General features: G+C 43.4%; 1 protein-coding gene across 1 annotated transcript; it reads left to right on the top strand.

The window, feature by feature from the left end:
• The first annotated feature begins 4,937 nt into the window (after positions 1-4,937).
• Prpf38b (pre-mRNA processing factor 38B) lies at positions 4,938-14,231 on the top strand. The gene is made up of 6 exons (XM_051165465.1): positions 4,938-5,445; positions 8,639-8,707; positions 8,988-9,139; positions 9,414-9,474; positions 11,819-12,042; positions 12,639-14,231. The coding sequence occupies exons 1-6, from the start codon at positions 5,170-5,172 to the stop codon at positions 13,480-13,482; spliced, it is 1,626 nt and encodes a 541-aa protein (XP_051021422.1). The 5' UTR covers positions 4,938-5,169; the 3' UTR covers positions 13,483-14,231.
• Positions 14,232-15,087: the final 856 nt, after the last annotated feature.

Below are 15,087 nucleotides of genomic sequence, written 5' to 3'. Positions count from 1 at the left end.
AACATTTACGTAGTTCCAAAAGATGTAATATACTAGCATTATAACCACTGACATTTGGCCAGAAGATTAGCTTTTTTACAGGTTTTCAATGAAAACTGCAGTACTCACTCCGCTCTAATCAGCCTGTGGACTTCTGTTTGTGTATGAAAGGCAAGCAAAGCTAAGCAAGCATTCTGTCACTGGGCTACATGTCCAAGTTTGGTCATCTCCTGACCCTCGACCCAACCCCTTTTTGTTTGCTTGTTTGTTTCTGAGACAGGGTTTCTCCGTGTAGCCCTGACTATCCTGGAACTCCGTTTGTGTGTTCCACTCCGAGTGCTGCCAGCAGCCCCACCCCCACCCCCTGGCTAAGTGTCTTGTATCTAACACACCTATTTGAGAACTTCTCTCTGCAGCGCTGATACAACTTAGGCTACCCCCTCCCCAGAAGCATGAACCTGGGTGAATCCATGGGGTCCCTTTTCTGCATCCCACTTCTTCTGCATCAGTACCTAGTGCTAAAATTCCTAAGAGGGTATGGAAGGTCACTGGCATGCTGATCAATCAGGGTATGCCATGGCCATATAGAGAGCCTCCGCCAGCAGCACTGAGTTAGAGGCTTTCAGTTAAAAAGGGAATGGCGGTACAGAGAGGGACCGCTCAGGGCTGCTCAATCCCTGGCTTTGACTTACAGCAGAAACAGTTATTAGCAAGTAAGCTAAAAGGATGTGAAGCTCATCACCTAAGTTCACCTGGCCCCTCGTGTGATAACCACCTGCACAGCCTGTGCCCGTTAGTCCAGAGTGTAAAACGTTATGGCCATTATGTGTGATTTTTGCCAAATACTTGAGCTCTGACCCCACAATACTCTTTTTCTCTCCAAAAGCTTAAAATAAATCTGGTATCAACAAATCCATGACCCATCTGCTGGGCAGATCACTTCCATCTGTAGCCTTGGCTCTGCTACCCGATTGGAAGCCTTGCAAAAAAAAAAAAAAAAAAAAAAAGTCCTTGGCCAAACATTGTCTTGTATCAGAATTTAGATTCCCAGTTAGGCGGTTGTAACCCTAGCATTCAGATCCCTTCAGCCAGGGAGTTTGAGCCAGTGTGGGCAACCAAGCATAGGTAAAATCTGTCTGGAAACAAACAAAACACTCATACTCTTCATGGGAATTAAAGTTAACTTAAATAAGTAAGAACCAGGGCTAGTGGCACATGCCTCTAAAGGCAAGGGCAGGCAGATTTCTGTGAATCTTAGGCAAGCAAGGGATACATACACCTAGTCTCAAAACAAAGAAAGAAAGAAAGAAACAAATTATCCTATATCCATGATGAGCAGAAAGGCCTTTGATCCCAACACTTGGGAGGCAGAGGCAAGAGAATCTCCTAATTTGAAATCAGCCTGGTCTACAGAGCAACGTTGAGGCCAGACAGTTATAAAGTGAGACCCTGTCCCCAGTCCCCTGGGGGGAAAACCCCTAATAAATAAACACATAAGGCTGAATATAGAATAAATTAAAATGTTAAATGTCGGCCGGGAGTGGTGGCACTCACCTTTAATCCCAGCACTCGGGAGGCAGAGGCAGGTGGATCGCTGTGAGTTCAAGGCCAGCCTGATCTACAAATCGAGTCCAGGATAGCCAAGGCTACACAGAGAAACCCTGTCTTGAAAAAAAAAAGTTAATTGTGATTTTAAAAAGTAACAGGGAAGTTGCTTGCAGATCTTCATAGCTTGCTTTTTCAGCCTTCTAACTTAAAAAGCAAAATAACTTTTTTTCTTCTTTTTCAGGATATCAGCGAAGGCCTAAGCATGCTTTCCTTGACACTGTATACTTTCTCACTGTTTCTCTAAAGCCTCCCCACCCCATCCCTGTTACCCATACCCTCCCCCAGCATCCCCTTTCTGCAGTTGGCTTATGTCTAATGTAAAAGGCATGGCTTTTTCTCTCTGCCTTCCTCTTCCCAGCAGCCACTGGGATTTCCAATTTGCCTTCCCGATTGTTTTTCTCTCCAACTCTAATAAAATGGTCCTCAAATTTCATCCCCACACAAAACTAATAACAAAGAACAATGAGAGAAGGGAAGGGAAAGAAGGATGAATAGAGAAAAAAAATAAATTAGCCAGGCACTCAGGAGGTAAAAACAGGAAGATCAGGAGTTCAAGGTTATTCATGCTGCGTGGTAATTTTATTATTTATTTGTTTATTTTTTGGTTAGTTTTCTTCAGGACAGGGTTCTTTGTGTAAGAACCTTGGCTATCCTGGAACTCACTTTGTAGATCAGGCTGGCCTTGAACTCATGGAGATCCACCTGCCTCTGCCTCCCAAGTGTGTGTGTACCCACCACATCCAACCCTGCATAGGAATTCTGAGACCAACCTGGGCTATATAAGGGGAAGTTGCCCCATCCCAAACCAAAAATAAAAGAGAAACATGATGGTTTGCTCACAGAAAGCAGGAGTCGGCCAGGTACTAGTGGTGGTGCACACACACCTTTATTCTCAGCACTAGGGACACAGAGGCAAGTGGCCAGCCTGGTCTATAGAGTGAGTTTCAGGACAGGCAGGGCTGTTGAAAAGCAGGAGAGGAGGAGGAGGAGGAGGAGGAGGAGGAGAAAGAAACTGCAGCAATAGCTGCTGCCAGTTGGCAAAGACTGGAAACCCTTCCCTTCCCCACTTGGGGAATAGCAAAAGGAGGGTGTCCAACCAAAGCCTCCCACATACAAACCTGAGAGAGGCGGGTATGTAACATCTTATAAAGTGTCCCTCTGGCCCATGGCCCAGCAATTTGGATCCTTTGCCTCAGCTCACTAGTCACTCCCATTAAGAGGGCTTTCCCTTTCTAATATTCTATTTCTGTTTTAACCACATGTCCCTGGCCAAATTCTTTGCGGTGGGACCTGAGAACCTGGATACTTCAGCAAGGAGCCCTTAGTCGCTTGCTTCAACTCACTGCCCATTCCACCAGCGTTCTGTCTTCTGTTTCTGTCTCCTGTGTATGTGCTGCTAAAACTAAGGTCTTCTGCCCTGAAACTTCCTCACCCCAAAGTTTCCAGAAAAGAATAGATGATAAGATGCAACACAATCAGGAATTAAATAGGGTAACAAAATGCCTTTGGATTTTGGCGATTTGGATGGCACTCAGGTGAGTTGGTGGCTGAGGAAGCTGCTGACCTCATGGCAGCCAGGAGCAGAAGGACACTGATAGAATTATTCTGGCAATCTCTTAAGAATGGACTGAAGCCAGATATATCCATGTAAGTAATACAAAGTAGACATTAAGGTCATGGGTAAAACGATATATATATATATATATATGAACTACTTTCTTTTCCCAGTGGGTGGGGCTAAAACTCTTGCTTACTAATAAACAAAGGCGCTACCTCTGAGGTACACCCCCCAACCCCTAGTGTATATGTACATGAGTGTGCACAGGTGCACGCATGTGTGTTGGGATTAAACTGATTTTGCATGTGCTAAACATGTCTATCATTGAACTATACCAATAGCCTGATTTTTTTTTTTCAGTTGAGTTGCTATAATACAGTCCAGACTAGTCTTGGCCTCTTGATTGTCCTGCCTCAGCCTCCTGAAATGCTGGCATTACCGATGTGGCCACCAAAACCAGCCTAGCCTGATTTAAACAAACACACACATTACAAGGATGAGTGGGTAACCCTTGGTTTAAACATTATTAAATTCCTAATGTTAGCCGGGCGTGGTGGCGCACGCCTTTAATCCCAGCACTCGGGAGGCAGAGGCAGGCGGATTGCTGTGAGTTTGAGGCCAGCCTGGTCTACAAAGTGAATCCAGGATGGCCAAAGCTACACAGAGAAAGCCTGTCTCGAAAAACCCAAAAAAAAAAAAAAAAAAAAAAAAAAAAAAAAAAGTTCCACCCTAGTTCCCAGAATAGTTACATGTTAAGTTTCCATATATCAGATGTCCCCAACTGCTTTCAGTAACCGCCCTAAAGACCCACATCCAAGCCCCCACAAAGCTTCCCAATGCCAGATGTCCTAATGTCCATATGGTCTAACCTGATAAGCAACCCCACCTGCTTTGTGGTTTTAGCCTTTAAAACTAGCCTGTAACAGCTACTCGGGGTCCTTCACCTCCCGAGTGCTGAGGGGCCCTGACACATCGACAATTGGGACTTCTGATGTGTCAGTAATAAATTTTACATATACCTCCCGCCTGTGTGACTTGAGTGGTCTCTTGAGGCGACTCCCTTCCTGAATTGGACTCCAGGGTCCAACATTACTTTTTTTATTCTTTTGAGACTAGGTCTCTATGGAGCCATGGCTGGTCTGGAACTATGTAGACCAGGTGGCTTTGGACTCAGATCCGGCTGTCCCTTCTTCCCCAGCACTGGGATTAAAGTGGGCGCCATCACCCTCAGCTGAGAGTACTTTATTTAATGCTCACAACCCAGTTAAAATGTTATCTTAATCTCAGGTGAAAAAAAAAAATTGAGGCTGACTTCCGGTTGGACACATCTCTGCGAAAGCCTCAAGGACTCCTTATCAGAGTCTAACGGAGAAGTCCCTGATACTAGTCCTTTCTGGGGAAACCTAACAAAATTAACTCTTGAGACCTCGAATGCTCCGCAGGAGTCTGAGTCACGCATTCGCCAAGAACATCAGGGCCACGAGACCCCCATCTTGCCTGGAGAAAAATCAAGCCACCGATGCAAACTCTCAAATACAGCGACTGTGTTTAAATTCCCTTCCCGCAAGGACCAGATTCCCAGGAGAAAGCCAGACAAGCCGGCAGACAGACCACCGCAGCAGACCCAGCACGCAACGACCTCGCGCAACCAGGAAGCGGAATCTCCTGCCCACACGGGTGGCTCTGATTGGCCACGGGATTCGCTCGAACGCCCCGGGCGTGGGACGTCACTTCCGCTGGGCCCGCCATCTTGTTCCCAGGGGCAGTTGGCGGAAGAGATCGCGCTCCTTGGTTGTCCGCTCTGCGTTGCGCCTGGAGTTCTCGTCGCCCGCGTTTGGTCTCCGTCCTGGGCCCGGGAGTCCGTGTGTCGGCGTCCCAGTTGCAATCCCTCGCTCGGCTGGGGCACAACGCGGCGGGCTTCCTGCCCCGGCGGCCTTCCATGGAGTAGGTCCGGGACCGTTGTCCCGAAGAGCGCGATCGAGCTTGGGCCCCCCCCCTCCCGCCCTCCTTCCTGCCGCGGCAACATGGCTAACAACAGCCCCGCGCTGACAGGCAACTCGCAACCGCAGCACCAGGCGGCCGCGGCCGTGGCCCAGCAGCAGCAGCAATATGGCGGCGGCGGCGCCACCAAGCCGGCGGTGTCGGGCAAGCAGGGCAACGTGCTGCCTCTGTGGGGCAACGAGAAGACCATGAACCTCAACCCCATGATCCTCACCAACATCCTGTCGTCGCCTTACTTCAAAGTGCAGCTCTACGAGCTCAAGACCTACCACGAGGTGGTGGACGAGATCTTCTTAAAGGTACGCATCCTCTAGGCCTCGGATAAGGGGGTAAGTTTGCCCGAGCGGGTTGTCGGAAACCGGTGGAAGCGCCCCCCTTTCTCCTCCCTCACCCCCCCCCCCGGCTCCCTCCCGAGACTTGAGGATTTGGGGGAGGGGGAAAGTTGGCGGAGGGAGAAATGAGGCTGGTTTGGGACGGGTTGGGCCAGGGCCACCCTTTCCTTTTCAGGTTTGGCTTTTCTTTCTTTCTTTTTCTTTCTCTCTCTCTCGCTCTTTTATTTATTTATTTTTTTAAGAGCCCGGCGAGCCCGCCACAATCGATCTTTAACCTACCCCAGCCTCCTACCTATCCCTAGGGAGCTGTTGGCTAAAAAAGCTAGGGGAGAGAAGAAAAGTAATACCAGAAGCCTGTCCAAGTTCAACGTTTTAAAAAATGACTCCCCCCCCCTTTTTTTTTTTTTAATCTGTGTCGACTGAGCACTAATTTGGTGCTTCTAACGCTGCCCCTCGGGCCAGCGGAATTCCCCAAGTAATTGCTTTTTCAGTGTCGGCCTCGTGTACATCGTTAGCTCTCCACTCCAGACAGAAATTGGTCAGTGTGAGAGTGTCAGGTGGGGTGGGAGGGTTGAGGGTGGCGTGGTGTGCCAATGCGAAGAGCTGTACAGAAGGCCTGGAAATTTTTCCCAGCAGGAAGTCAGGAGTCGGAGGTCTCAGCCACCTGTGCATTTGGTTATAATTAGAAGTATCTGGGCCCTGGGCTTCTGCGGCAGGGTCGGTGCTGGCTTGGCTGTGCTGGGGAGCTCACCTGGCGCCTCCTCACTGCACTCTTGTCTCAGTTCTTGTTTCGTTAGCAGGATTGACTCAGTCTTGCAGCGAGGCTCGGAGCAGCCCAGGGTCGCAGGTAGAGGTATGCACTATTAATCATGCTCAATCGCCATAAATGCATTTCCCTGGTTAAATGAATGGCTAATTAGTGTTTTTGGGTTTTTTATTTTTTTGGTTTGGTTTTGGGCCATTGATTTTGGTCTCATTAAGTAGATTCTCCACTTCTCTGCAAATTAGGTAGTTTAAAAAATACCTTCCAGGCCTCCGAAGTTAATTAATATTTTAATGAGTGTGTAAAGTCTTAATGCCTTCAAGCATTTTCTCTAGAGCATATAAAATAAGATGCAAATCATTTTTCTTGTCTTGACACTTACAAACTTGAGACAGACCAAAAAAGATTATTTTCTGTCATTTAAACATACATGTGGAGATGTTAACCAAAAGAAATTCTCTGTATATTTTACGTATTTTTTTCCTAGTTATATGTTTAGGTTAATGATAGATTTTTGAGATACTACTTTTTATTAAAAAACAAAAAACTTTAACTTTGACTATATAGAGTACACAAATACTCTTGGTGTTCTTTTTCGAAAGCTTGTTAAGTAGGTGTAACTGATACTATGAAATAGTTTTGGAAACCAGCTTTTAAAAGGGAAGGCCTTTTCAGTGTGGGTGTAACATGATGAAAAATAGTTTATTGTGTATGCAGTTAACTTTGGAAAATTAGGTCCCTGCACCGTTGTGACAGGTTGTTTTAAAATACAGGGGTAATATTTCAAGTTAATTTCAAATACTGTATTTTGAAACAACTTATTCCACCAGAAAGTATGTTTGTTCATTTTTAAAAACTAAAGTCTCAGCAGGTTGTAGAGGTGCCCCGTGGATTATGAGCATGTTTACCTTTGCAGAGGACCTAAGTTCAGTTTCCACCATTCACATTGGGCAGGGGGTACAACCACTGTACCCTCAATTCTAGATCAGATCCACACATACACATAATTAGAAGTAAAATCCTAAAACATGACTGAAAACATACGAAGTTCTTTGGATCAAATAATCTTTGAAATGTATAGGCTTCCAATTTTGCATTGTATCCACTCCTTTGGGAACCCTTTGAGGAACAGAAACGAGTTGGTTTCGGTGGTGCGGTGGCCCTTCACTTCACCCAGCACGAACAAGGCCCTAGGATCAACTCTCAGCACTGGGCTGGGTGGGACATGACTTGGGAACAGGAAAGAACTCCAAGAACTGAGTAGTTTTTTCTCTAAAGCCACTGATTTGAAGGATAAAGTGTTACCATGTGTGGTCAGAAATAAAGAGCAGGGCTTATTTGTTTTAAAAAACAAAAACAGGTCTAATATTTTTGGCTTATCTCTTAGTGTTAGCTTTTTGCTATTTTTAGGTGAAGCTGTTAGGGTACTTCCTTCAGCGAAGAGGATACAGAACCATTGATTGTATTTGGTATATATTAATGACTTCACACTTACCTTTTTAACTTTTTGCTTTTTCGAGACAGGGTTTCTCTGTGTAGCCTTGGCCATCCTGGACTTGCTTTGTAGACCAGGCTGGCCTCGAACTCACAGTGATCCGCCTGCCTCTGCCTCCCTTTTTAACATTTTATATTCTGGGTTTGCAGTTAGGCTGAAAATTAAGGACAAGAATGACCTTGTAGCTTTGTGATTTTAATCTTTACAACTTGATCAGCTGGGCTTGGTAGTGGATATACCTTGATAAAGGAATGGTAGAGAGCCAGGCACTGTGGTGCACACCTGTAATCCCAGTGCACGGGAGGCAGGGGCAGGCAGATCTAAGTCCAAGGTTGGTGTGGTAGTAATCAAGCACTTGTGAGGCGGAGGCAGGAGGATCTCTGACATGAGCCAGAGATTCCCTGACCTCCATCTTCCGCACCCACCTCCCTACCCGCCACCCCAGGCCTTAAGCAAGCCCTCTTCTGCCCTTAGCAACATCAGTAGTGTGGGGTTAAAATGCATGTTAAGGAATTTTTAAAGCTTTATTTAAAATGTAGACCTTCTCGCTTTTTAATACTATAAAAGATAAAATAGGGCCAAATAATACTTGTTGCAAGTGATTTCCTGACCTTCATATAGATATGACCTGTCTATAAAGCTAGTTTAATGAGCTATCTGCTTTTTGAGAACATGCTAGGGTTTTCTTAAGTCCTCATAATTTTTTTTTTTAAGTCCTCATAATTTTGTTGGTGTTCTGTCTGAGCAGTTTCCCAAAGATGAGCACTTAGTGTGTGAGTACAGGCTGGTGTGGATGATGCAGGCACAGTGGCACGGCACTTGGGAGCAGGTGCTCTGAGGAACTGAGCTTACTTCAGGTTCAGAGTCCGAATGTTTGTTGTCTTCCTCTTTTTTATTTTCAGGTCACACATGTTGAGCCATGGGAGAAAGGAAGCAGGAAAACAGCTGGCCAGACGGGGATGTGCGGAGGGGTAAGTAGAAGTACGTGCATTTTTTTTTCCCAGTTTTTCTGTCTGCTAAGTTTATAGGAAAACTAAATGTTATTAGATATTCAAATAACCATTCATTGGCAGATCTTAGAATTTTTCGAAAAGGTAAAATTCAAGACTCCAGTGAATCAGCTTAGGATAAGTATTAGTTTTTAATGCTCCATTTTTAATTCTAATTTATGGTTATTGATAACTAACAGCATCAATAAATGGGTATTAAGTATCTGCTTATTGTTTTTTATTAATTATGTTTCCTTTAAAGGTTCGAGGTGTTGGAACAGGAGGCATTGTTTCTACAGCCTTTTGCCTGCTATACAAATTATTTACCCTGAAGTTAACTCGAAAGCAAGTGATGGGGCTTATAACACATACAGACTCTCCATATATCAGAGCCCTCGGATTCATGTATATAAGGTGCGCCTGTGCTGATCTGCTCTTCGGGGGTTTTGTTTGTTTTGTTTTTTGAAGAGAGTCTCTTTGTGGCCCTGGCTGTCCTAGAACACTTTGTAGACCAGCCTGGCCTCAAACTCAGAGATCCTCTTGCCTGTGCCTCCTATGTGCTGGGATTAAAGGCATGAGCCACCATCATCTGGCTTATCTACATTTTTCAAATGAATGTTTTATTTTAATTCACATAAATAATAGTGAACTAATAGTGAAAACTTTTTTTCTTTTATTTAAATTTTAGGTATACACAGCCTCCTACAGATCTCTGGGACTGGTTTGAGTCCTTCCTTGATGATGAGGAGGTATGTCAGCAAGGGTAATCATCCGCTTTCTTCTGGCTGCTCTACTTTTGCTCTTTTATTTGTTAAAGGGTTGTGTCTTAGAATTTCTGTACATTTATTTCATTCGTATTTGGGGATTGCTAAGATTTGATGACTTCTGTGTTGGGTTACAATTTTAAGTTCTGTTAAGTGTTTTAAGAGTTAGTATGACTTAATACCTTGAATAATGACTTTCTCTTCCCAATTACACTCTGTATTGTGTTGATCCTAACTTCTACGGCTGATAGTCACTTTCTAAGGTGATAGAAGGCACATGCTGCCATCCCTGAAGGCATTTTAAATTGATACTTTTGTGTTTTTTGTGACCTTTTATAAATACCAATATTTATATTTGCTTTTAAGTACAGACTTACAAAGAGTTGAGATTGGCTTAAATGGCCCAACAACTATACTTTTCTAAGGTGAAAAAATAATTCTTTTCTGTTTTCCTTTTGAGCCAGATACTCAGTGTTGCCCAGGTCAGTCTCAAACCTATAATCTTCCTGTTTCAGCCTCCTGAGTAGCTAGGATTACAAAAACAGGATTTACCACCAAGCCTGGCTAATTCTAGCTTTCTTTGTTTTTTTAAAAAACCAGGCTTAAAATTTAAAAACTTAACTCATATTCACAAGTATATGGCTCTGGGATTGATCCAAACACTGCCCCTCCCCCCAAAATTAAGGCCAGTTCTTTTTCTTAAATTACCACTTCATATTTTGAGTCTAAATCTGGTCACTGTCTCAAACATGATGAACAAAGGCCAGAGTTAGATTAAAATCATACCTGTATTTTACATATGTATTGAGGACTATTGAAAAGTATCACCATAAACCCAAATGTGAGCTATATTATCTTTATATCTACTTTGTCACTAATTTGTGATTCAAACTTTATAAATAGAGTAAAGCTTCTGTGAGTTCAAACAAATTGGGGCGCAGGTGCTTAGGGTAGCACACCTTTAATCCCAGCACTTAGGAGGCAGAGGCAGACGGATTGCTCAGTTCCAGACCAGGCTGGTCTACATAGTAAACTCCAGGCCACCCGGAGTGAGACTATGTCTCAAATTCTTTTTTGTTATAAACCCATTGTAAAACAAACAAACAAACAAAACATCACTGGTGTAGACATAGAGGAACAACACTTTTGAGAAAGGTCTTCTGTAACTCAGGTTGGCCTCCGCAGCTGAGAAAGGCCTCTTCTGCTGGTCCTGTCTCAGTTCCCTAGTGATAGGGTTACAAGCATGGCCAGCAGGCCCAATGGTGGTTGTGATTTTCCTGCCCTGTTTTTTGCCTGTTTACTAATTCAAAAGACCAAGAGAGTATTTGAGGCAAAAATCATGCTTGTTAAAACTTTTTTCCTAAAGACAGATTTAAGTGCCTCAAAAGGGCATGTCACTTTTTAAATTGTAGTGGGTTTCTAAATGCTTCTAACTTATTTATCTGTTCTTTGTTGTGTTTACAAGCCTGAGGTCCTCTATTTGAGCTAACGTATGTTTTCTTCTTTAGATATCTGCAGCGATTATATTTGGAAATTCTGTATATCTGAACACTTAAATGTGTGTGAGTGCAAGCAGTTTTACCTTTAGCTCTTGTTTTCCTGTTTAGATAACAAATCTCACTTTCCTTGTGTGCTTGCACTATAGGTTTGGGACTGACAATAGCTGACTAACATGTCCTGAGCTGTGAGAGGGCATAGCAAGAAGGCCTTCATGCGGTAATGACCCTTTTCAGAGACAATGGTCATCATGGATTATGCGTTTCCAATTATTTGTTCATTTATTTATTTTGTGCATAACTTTAAATTAGAAACCTCACTGCTTCATGGCAGTTGGTTTGCTATTGCTTCCAGTTTTAGCAGGGCTTCATTTTATACTGCAGCTGTTAGAGAGTAGCCTGTAGACAGGAGGTGTCTGAAAGGAGGAGTCCCTTGTAGCCAGGTTTCAGTGCGAGATGTGCTGTGTGCAAATGTGTCCTCGGGTGTAGGTATGTGAGGTGGAATTTTAAACCACTGGTTCCATGTAGTTTAGCAATATTAAGGGCTTTTTCCTATTTTTGTTAATGAGTGAGTTAGTTCCCTTTATGCCCAAGAGGCTGCAGGGTTTGTTCTCACCTGCATGTATACAGTTAGCCCCAATATTCATTCATTACCAGATTAGGGTACACAAATTGAAATTTTTTTGTTAGTTTTTTTTTTATCCTTGATTCCAAAGATGGTTTAAAAAAAAAAAAAAAAATTTTTTTTTTTTTTTAATTTTATTTTTTTAGTGTTGACATATATGTTGAATTTTTTTTTTTTTAACCACCTGGGTATCTTTTATGTTTCCTAGGACCTAGATGTGAAAGCTGGTGGAGGCTGTGTGATGACCATTGGAGAGATGCTTCGTTCTTTCCTCACAAAACTGGAGTGGTTTTCTACTTTGTTTCCAAGAATTCCAGTTCCAGTTCAGAAGAATATTGATCAGCAAATTAAAACGCGGCCAAGGAAAATGAAGAAAGATGGAAAAGAAGGTGTTGAGGAAATAGACAGACATGTTGAGCGAAGGCGTTCCAGGTAATTAGCAGTTACATGTCTTTAAATGTTCTGTACTAAGTTGGTGATCTTGGAAAGCACCAAGTTGTTATGGTGGACATACCGTTTGTCATTCCTCTTTAAAAAATTATTCTTTAGCCGGGGCAGTGGTGGCGCACGCCTTTAATCCCAGCACTTGGGAGGCAGAGGCAGGGGGATCACTGTGAGTTCGAGGCCAGCCTGGTCTACAAAGTGAGTCTAGGACAGCCAAGGCTACACAGAGAGACCCTGTCCGGAAAAAAAAAAAATTTTTTTTTTTTCTCCCAGCAAAATTGTGCATCTATAATGAGAACAGTCAAATTCTTAGGTGTCTCTGGTGCTAAGCATTGACGTACACATGCACGCTATGCAAGCACTCTGCCACAGTTATACCCATCCTGATTCTTTTTGCTGTGTGTGTAAGCTGATGAAAATGTTATGGTGTGTTTGGTTGGTTTTGTGCATGTTGAGTGTTAGGGAGTGCTCGTTGCTGAGTGGCAGCCCCAGTGTCCTAAGGACATGCCAGACAAGTGTTCTACTGGGCTACAAGTGCCCTTACAGTGTTATTTATTCCATTTTTTCCTTTCCCCTTTTCTTAGATCTCCACGACGATCACTGAGCCCACGGAGGTCTCCAAGAAGATCAAGAAGTAGAAGTCATCATCGGGAGGGCCATGGATCTTCTAGTTTTGACAGAGAGTTAGAGAGAGAGAAAGAACGCCAGCGACTAGAGCGAGAAGCCAAAGAGAGAGAGAAAGAAAGGCGAAGATCCCGAAGTATTGATAGAGGGTTAGATCGTCGGCGCAGCCGGAGTAGGGACAGGCACAGAAGCCGCAGTCGGAGTCGTGATAGGAAAGGAGAGCGAAGAGACAGGGATCGGGAAAGAGAGAAAGAAAATGAGAGAGGTCGAAGACGAGACCGAGATTATGATAAGGAGAGAGGCAGTGACCGAGAAAGGGACAGGGAGAGATCAAGAGAGCGCTCCAAGGAGCAGAGAGGTAGGGGCGAGGGAGACGAGAAGAAACACAAAGAAGACAAGGAGGATAGGCGACACCGAGATGATAAAAAAGAGTCCAAGAAAAAACACAGCAGAAGTAGAAGCAGAGAAAGGAAACACAGAAGTAGGAGCAGAAGCAGAAATGCAGGGAAGCGGAGCAGGAGCAGGAGCAAAGACAAGTCAAGCAGACAGAAAAATGAGAGCAAAGACAAGTCAAACAAAAGGAGTAGAAGTGGCAGCCAAGGAAGAACTGGCAGTGTTGAAAAACTGAGAAAACGAGAACACAGCGCTAGTAGAGAGAAGTCTAGAAAGCGCAGCAGGAGCCACGACCGTTCCCACAAGAGAGATCATGGTGATAGCAAGGACCAGTCAGACAGACAGGATCATCAGAGGAGCCAGAGTGTAGAGGCAGAGAGCCAAGAAAAAGACAAAGATGAGACTGCGTGAAGATGCTGTAACATTGGATCACATTGAATCCTATAAATGTTGATTAAATTCTGCTTTTTTCCCCCAAGTTGAAATTGTGCAGTAGTTATGCACTCTGAGCTCCCAGTAGGCTGTGTTTTCATTTCTTTTGTGTAGGGAAGTGCCTTTGTAATCCCTTTAAACATTGTTTTCACCTGGTTGAGTTGACACATGATACATAGGTTGTTCTTGCATTTTTGTTTGTTTTTAAAATGTACAGTCTGTACATAAGTCCTGAAAATGTTTAATTCCTTTGGCATGGTTGCCATGTTGGTTAAATTTGTATAAGGCAATAAACTGCCACTAATTCTATTTTTGTTTTGTAGGTGTGGGATTATGGTTGTGTACTGAAGTTAGCATGGCTGTGCTTTTCATAATAGAATGCTAAAGACTTTGGGAATGGAGCTTGGATGTTTGTTTTAGGAGAATTATGTGCTTTCAGTATACATGAAAGCAACAGTTGTAGGGTTAACATTCTTGTCCACTGTATATTACCTTAAAAGCTCTTGTTAATATGTTATACTTAATATTCTCCACAGTCAATGTTAGAATTTATAAGAGGTTTAAATTAGGCTGTGATTTGATCAAAAGTCCTTTTAGCATTCTACCTCAAAGGGACACTGTTAGTATGCCTAAAATCTATTCACTTAGTTTCTTTAAAAAAAAAAAAAAAAATTGACATGTGCTTTCCCCGCCACCTTGGATTCTTTCTCAGATTTTAAAAGTGCTATATTAAAGAAAATGTGTAACCCCGCATTGCAGCAACCCTGTGCTGACAAGTGACTGAGAAAGGGCAGGCACGTGTAGAGACGCAGCCGAGCCTCAGGCTTCCAAAGCATTTTTTATAAATGGAGAATACTTAAATTATGAAACAGCTTGATATAGTATCCTTTTTTTAAGAATTCAAAATTTTTTTATTGATAATGAAGATTGCTGTTTGAGTTTTTAAACTTAATCTAGGACAGAAGTATTAACAGTAATGCAGTGCTGCGTTATTTAAGACTTTCAGCAAATTATTTGATAGATTGTTCTTATGACTTGTATTCTGATTTCAGAAAACCATCATGAGTGTGGAATAAATACTGGATTAAATCCTTTATCCTGGGTGTTGGCTTTCCCCCATTTGTTAAAACATTTTTTAAACAACTGAAGCCTGCCTTGGGGCACACGCCTTTAATCCCAGCATTTGGAGAGGCAGCGGTAGGTGGGTCTCTGAGTTTGAGGCCAGCCTGGTCTACAAAGCAAGTCCAGGACAGCCAGGGCTACACAGAGAAACCCTGTCTCGAAAAAATAAAAACTGGAGACTGACAAAATGTCAGTAGTTTTCTGTAGAGGATATCTTGAACAAAAGCGACTTTTAAAACATTGCTTAACCTGTAAAGGTGCTTGCTGCCTAGCCAGACCTAAGGTCATCCCTGGGCTAGGAGGAGAGAGCTGACGTCAGCACTGTCCTGTGCCCCTTACACAATCCTAAAAAATTTTTTTTTTTTTTTTTGAGACAGGGTTTCTCTGTGTAGCCTTGGCCATCCTGGACTCACTTTGTAGACCAGGCTGGCCTCGAACTCACAGCGATCCGCCTGCCTCTGC

The sequence above is a fragment of the Acomys russatus genome, chromosome 23 (genome assembly GCF_903995435.1).
Source record: "Acomys russatus chromosome 23, mAcoRus1.1, whole genome shotgun sequence".
NCBI lineage: Eukaryota > Metazoa > Chordata > Mammalia > Rodentia > Muridae > Acomys > Acomys russatus.
This window is presented reverse-complemented; position numbering and strand designations above follow the sequence as displayed.